A 6,000-nucleotide genomic window follows, 5' to 3' on the forward strand; every position below is an offset into this window, starting at 1 on the left:
CCCTGGCTCCAAAGTCACACCCGGCCCTGGCTCTTGCCTGCATTTGGAGAGTGGACAAGGAAATGAGAGACATATTTATCTCTCTCCCTCTCTGTCTCTGTTTCTTTTCAAACAATAAATGGATAAAAAATAAAAAGAAACAATAGCGGTTGAGCCAAGGAGAGGCTGTGGACTTGCATACTGCACTTCAGCTCTGCTGTGTACCAACCATGTGTCTGTCCTCTCTGGCGCAAAGCGGCTGCTGAGTCACCTGTAAAATAATCAGGGTGGAGTTCTAGGCGTTCTGTTCCAGTGTGGTATTTGACTTTGGTTGGTTGAGACACAGAATGTACTTTTACAAAGAAACATTTATAAATGGTGATTAGGTTCTTATCTCAACCAAAGAAGCCAATTTGACTCACCTTGCAATTGAAGGTTTCTCCTCCCTTCTGCCTCTCCGCTTGTACACATACCTAGGTGGGCGTCGTCTGGGGCATGTCCCTTGGCACTGTCTTCTGTATGTGTATGTTACTTTGTGGTCCTCTCCAGAACTCAGGCATGGGGCTCCCTCAGTGCTGTGCCGTGTCTGACCCGGGGCCTGCCACCGAGTGGTCTGTACTCTGGGACGTGGGAAGTGGTTTCTTCTAAACTCCCTTTTGCCTCTGATGCCCGAGAAGCAGCATGAGAAAGGCACAGCGATTGAGTTTATTTAACCTTGGTGAGGTCACCTTAGAGCAGTGGATCTTAGAACTTAGCAGACTGCAGAATAAGCTCAGTTGGGTCCGGCATGTGGCACGGTGGCTTAATCCCCCACCCGCAGCGTTGGCATCCCTTTGGCCACTAGTTCGAGTCCCAGCTGCTCCACTTCGGATCCAGTCCCCTTGCTAATGTGCCTGAGAAAGCAGCAGAAGATGGCCCAAGTGCCTGGGCCCCTGCAGCCATGTAGGAGACCTAGATGAAGCTCCTGGCTCCTAGCCTTGGCCTGGCTCAGCCCTGGCCGTTGTAGCCAGGGAGTAAACCAGCAGATGGAAGATCTATGTCTCCCATTCTCTCTGTAACTCTACCTTTCAAATAAATAACTAAATCTGTTAAAACGAATAAGTATAATTTTTAAAAATTCAGGTACTGTTATTTTACAAAAAGAACAGTCACAGCTGCTTATTAAAACCAGAGATTCACAACCCATAGACACTGGGAGTCTGGGAGTGAGAAGCGAGGTCAGCAGCAGACCTCAGACAGAAGTAAGTGGTCCTTGGACCAAGGCTCTGAGCATGTGTGTTTTTTTTGAAGAAGAATCCTATTAACCTAGCCAGGCTGGTGACATTGTATTAAGAACTACAGCACATCAAGTGGTGTGATGGGAGATAGATTTGAGCGTGTAGGTACCCCAGAGAAAGCTGTTGGTGGAAGTCTGCCTTTTGAATTCTGTCCCCTAAGCGTTTGTTTTAGTTTCCTGTTGCTGCTGGAACAAGTACCACAAACAGTGGCTGGAAACGGTGTCTGTTATCCCTCCGTCCTGCAAGGTCCAGAGTCCAAATGGGTTTCACAGGGCTATTGTCAGGGCGTCCGCAGGGCTTCAGCCAGCCACCCCCAGGGGTTAACCCCTGAAACTCAGGCCTTTTTAATTGTGACCTTTCACCTTTGCCAGTTTTTCCCCAGTGACATTACTTTATCTGCTGCCCTTTCTTTTCTAGGTGGCCAGGAGCAGAATGGCACCCAGCAAAGCATAGTTGTGGACATGCGTGAGTTTCGAAGCGAGCTCCCGTCCCTGCTCCATCGCCGGGGCATTGACATTGAGCCGGTGACTCTCGAGGTCGGAGACTACATCCTGACCCCAGAGATGTGCGTGGAGCGCAAGAGCATCAGCGACCTGATCGGCTCCCTAAACAACGGGCGCCTCTACAGCCAGTGCGTCTCCATGTCCCGCTACTACAAGCGGCCCGTGCTGCTCATCGAGTTCGACCCCAGCAAGCCTTTCTCCCTGACTCCCCGTGGCGCCTTGTTTCAGGAGATCTCCAGCAACGACGTCAGCTCCAAGCTCACCCTGCTCACGCTGCACTTTCCCAGGCTGAGGCTGCTCTGGTGCCCCTCGCCGCACGCGACCGCAGAGCTGTTTGAGGAGCTGAAACGAAACAAGCCGCAGCCTGACGTGGCGACGGCCATGGCCATCACGGCGGATTCTGAAACCCTGCCCGAGTCCGAGAAGTACAACCCTGGCCCCCAGGACTTCCTGTTGAAGATGCCAGGGGTCAACGCCAAGAACTGCCGCTCGTTGATGAACCACGTGAAGAACATTGCAGAGCTGGCGACGCTGTCTCAGGACGAGCTTGCGAGCATCCTGGGCAACGCCGTGAGCGCTAAGCAGCTCCATGACTTCATCCACACCCCTTACGCGGAAGTGGTGTCCAGAGGAAAAGTGAAGAAATGAGCAAGGGAAGCGGCCCCTGGCCCCACAACCGCGCTCGTCGCCGGCTCCCTGCCAGCCGCTGTGGGTCACTGTTGGTCCTGAGCCCACTGCTGCATTCCTCCCCAGTGCGGGAAGGGATCCAGTGTTGTTTCCAAGGGCAGGGGACCAGGGCCCAGGTTTCTCTCTCACCTTGGCAGCTCGGTATCATTTGCACTTTCCCACGCCTGCTCCCCCCACCCTTACACAGTCCGTGCCAGACCCGGTGTATTCCATTTTTAAATGAGGTGTGGCAGGCTCAGGTAAAGTTTCTACAAGTGTTTCTGCAGGCCACTTGGAGACAAGCAGAAATTGGTGTTTCCTACACAGACAGTAAGGCACACAGTCACGTTCTTAGCCTCTGTCCACGCTCATGGAATCTGCCCTTTACCATTTCTTCTGGCCACTTCTCCCCACGCTTCCTCCCGCTGTAATTCCTGCTCCTGGTTTAACACAGGCACCTTGAAAACCAGCTGGCTCATCTTGACTTTTGAAAGAAGTGAGTTACCTAATTAGGGAAAGGGATGGTACAGGAGAAGGAGCCCTTGGGATTCTCAATTGTTCCAGCTGTGCTCAACCCAGAGCTGTCCCGGCCAGATGATAGTTACAGAGTGCTTCCGGACCCCTCTCTCCCCGGCTCTCCCCGAGACTGCACCGCCCTCACTCCCCTGCCACAGGGCAGGGGACGGGCCACACGGTGCTCAGATGGAGTTTTCCTTCCTTGAGTTGAGAGAGATTGGAGGTAAATGGAAGATCAATGCATAGACTATATAAAAATTCAAGAAGTATTATGTAAAAATCCATAAGGAAAACAATCTCATTCTAAACCTCCTTCGGATTGATTTAGGTTGGCTTTTTACTGACATGTCCATACAGGATATTCATAGCATCCTTGTGCGGTTTTTAAACTTTTATACTTAAACCTTAATTATACAGTAATGCATAGTCAATTTCCTACCTCAAGAGCTGATGTCGACATGAATTCCGCTAGCCATGATCCCCGTGTAATGTTTCATCAATGTCACCTCGTTCTTATGTTTGCCACACAGAACTAACAGGCAGTGCACCAGGTGACACAACATTGTCTTCAACAAAAGTACTTTTAACTGTCCTTTCGAAACTGAACCTCTCGTGTTCTCATCTAGGTTTATTGGTAATCAACAGAGCATGGATTTTAAACTTCATAGGAGGGTCCTCCAAGAGTGAAGTGAGGGGTTTCAGGAGTGGACCGGTTCTCATAGAATCGGGGACATGGGGGATAGAAAACAGGACAAGAAACAAAGGAAGGAAGATTTCTTTTTTTTTTTTTTTTATTTAGTGAACATAAATTTCCAAAGTACAGCTTATGGATTGCAATAGCTTCCCCCCCGATAACTTCCCTCCCACCCACAACACTCAGAAAGATTTCGACCACGGATTTTGTCACAGGGTTAAGGATATACCTGTAGAATAGAGAGCAGAAATGTGGAGTGATTGCAGCACGAAAGTTCATGCTTGCTTTGTAGTGTGTCGTCGTATTGACGGGTTCAGTCAGAATTCCAAATGCCTTAAAGCGGACCGCTTCAGATGCTGATGGTCACTGCTGTGTCTCTGGTCCCTGTTCCAGCATGCTGCTTGTAGCGCGCAGCGTCTGTCCTGTGTAATTCCACCTGCCTGTTATTGTCGTTCCATGCATGGGAGGCAGATCTTCATCAGCTTCACTCTGTGATCAGGATTTCGTTCAGAGTTGCTTTCAAAAATGAGCCCTTAAAGCAACCACTTAAAATAGTCCTTGCCTCCTAGCCTGGCACCAGTAACAGTCTTAATTGTATTTAGGATTGCTGTCCCTTGGTTCTCAGAGTCTGTTTTTGCAGTTGTACTCACTGGACACTTAAAGACAGGTGCTCTGAATGTGAACGAGCGTTTCTGAAGAACTCTGAAATGGTGGTCAGGGGTGAAGGGCTCCCCTTGACACTTCTACAACTAGATAAATAGATTTTAATGGATTTCCAGTTGTGGAAAGCTTCCAATATATCCACCAAGTATTCACTTTTCTCAGACTTTTTTTTATTTACAAATTTTTACAATATAAGGGTTTTTGATAGAAAAACTAGAAATTCATAGTTAAATTAATGTATTTATTTTCTAGCATCATTTTGTTAACTTTGCCTTTCTCTCAAAATAGTAAGTATCCAATTTACTTATGAATTCATGTTTAGCTTTTTAAAACCTTTTTAAAAGCTAGATCAGCATTCTATTTTGCAAGACTTTTGCATAAAAAAATGGGAACATATGAAATGTTGTGAGAAATCACTTTCGGTGTCATTTATTTAAATCACAGTGCCTCTCTCGGTATTTTTTTAAAATTAACGAGAAGAAACCATTTTTAACAGTGGCCATAAATATTGTCGTTTTTGGCAGTAAATCGCTGTGTCTGCAGTCCGAGGCCTGGTGGCTGGGCGGCCGCGTGTGTCGGCGTGGATCTGGGTGCAGTTCCCCAGGTCATGAGGGACTGAACGTAATTGCCCGTTAGGACAGGAAGGGTTAAGTCTGGATGTGGCCCTGTTGAGATAACAGAGTTTGGACATAATCAGAGGCCTTCAGTGGGGAAACCTACACTAAACAAATCTGAAGACGTGGGTGGGGGAGGGAGCAGGGCCTCACTGGTCTTCACTTTGGTTTTTCAAGCATAATTTGATTTTCCTTTGGCTCAGAAGACTTCTCTAGGGAATTTCTCTTCTTTGTGTTTGGCTTAACCTCTGAAAAGCCAGCACTTGAGGAAACCTCTTTTCTCAAGGTTGGAGTAGAGTAAAATTTAGCAAGGCTTTGACATGAATTGTTGTGTTTCCTACCCATTTTGCTTTCTGTTGTGGTTTGTAGCTATTTTGTTATCCGGTTCTGAACTTCAGCACTTAAGGAGCCACTTGAAGGGTATGTAAGTGAGAATGTGGTTGGGAATGAGATCCCAGTCTGTAACAGGGTTGTGTGTGTTTAATGTGTATTTATTCAATATTTCCCTCAATGTGTTGTGGGCAAAGTAAAAATAACAATGTACAGTAAAAGGAATATATTGCCAGCACTCTGTTGGAAAATCGTTTAAAATGCGAGAATATTTTAATTTTTCCTTTCTTGTTACGCAGTATATCTCATTAAAGCTGAGCCACTGCCTGTGTCTGACTCGCGTGGCAGCTCAGTGTCTGTGGTTGCACTTCATCCTGGGTTTTTCCTCCCTGCTTTTCATTTTGGAATATTTCTCTCAGAGGGAAAACCTGGAGAACGTCTGAGCACGCTCATCCGTTAGGCTGTGATGCGTGTGTGGTGAGCTCAGTGCCTGGGCGCCTTAGCTCAGCCAAGGTCAATTTCCCACTAACCCTGCCACCCAGAGTTGTGTTTCTTTAACCTCCACGTTGGAAGACGTGAATGAATCCTTTTGACACATCTGGAATTTATTGTAATCCCTTAAACAAGTGTAGTTATTAGTTTACTCATGGACACACTGCCATGATTTTATTGTCCCCAGCCCACCCCATCCCTGAACCAGGTGGAAGACGGCTTATTTCCTCAAAATGGCTTAATGTCAGGACAAAGATGCTGGCAGA

The 6,000-nt window shown here is 47.4% G+C and overlaps 1 protein-coding gene across 1 annotated transcript in view; it reads left to right on the top strand.

Moving 5' to 3' along the window:
• ERCC4 (ERCC excision repair 4, endonuclease catalytic subunit) overlaps positions 1-5,563 on the top strand; it is a 29,883-nt gene extending 24,320 nt beyond the window's left edge. Inside the window, exon 11 of the mRNA XM_062179810.1 lies at positions 1,674-5,563. Coding sequence (XP_062035794.1) covers positions 1,674-2,407 — 734 coding nt within the window. The 3' untranslated portion in view covers positions 2,408-5,563. The remainder of the gene's footprint in view (positions 1-1,673) is intronic.
• Positions 5,564-6,000: the final 437 nt, after the last annotated feature.

Source organism: Lepus europaeus, chromosome 21 (assembly GCF_033115175.1).
Source record: "Lepus europaeus isolate LE1 chromosome 21, mLepTim1.pri, whole genome shotgun sequence".
Taxonomy (NCBI): domain Eukaryota; kingdom Metazoa; phylum Chordata; class Mammalia; order Lagomorpha; family Leporidae; genus Lepus; species Lepus europaeus.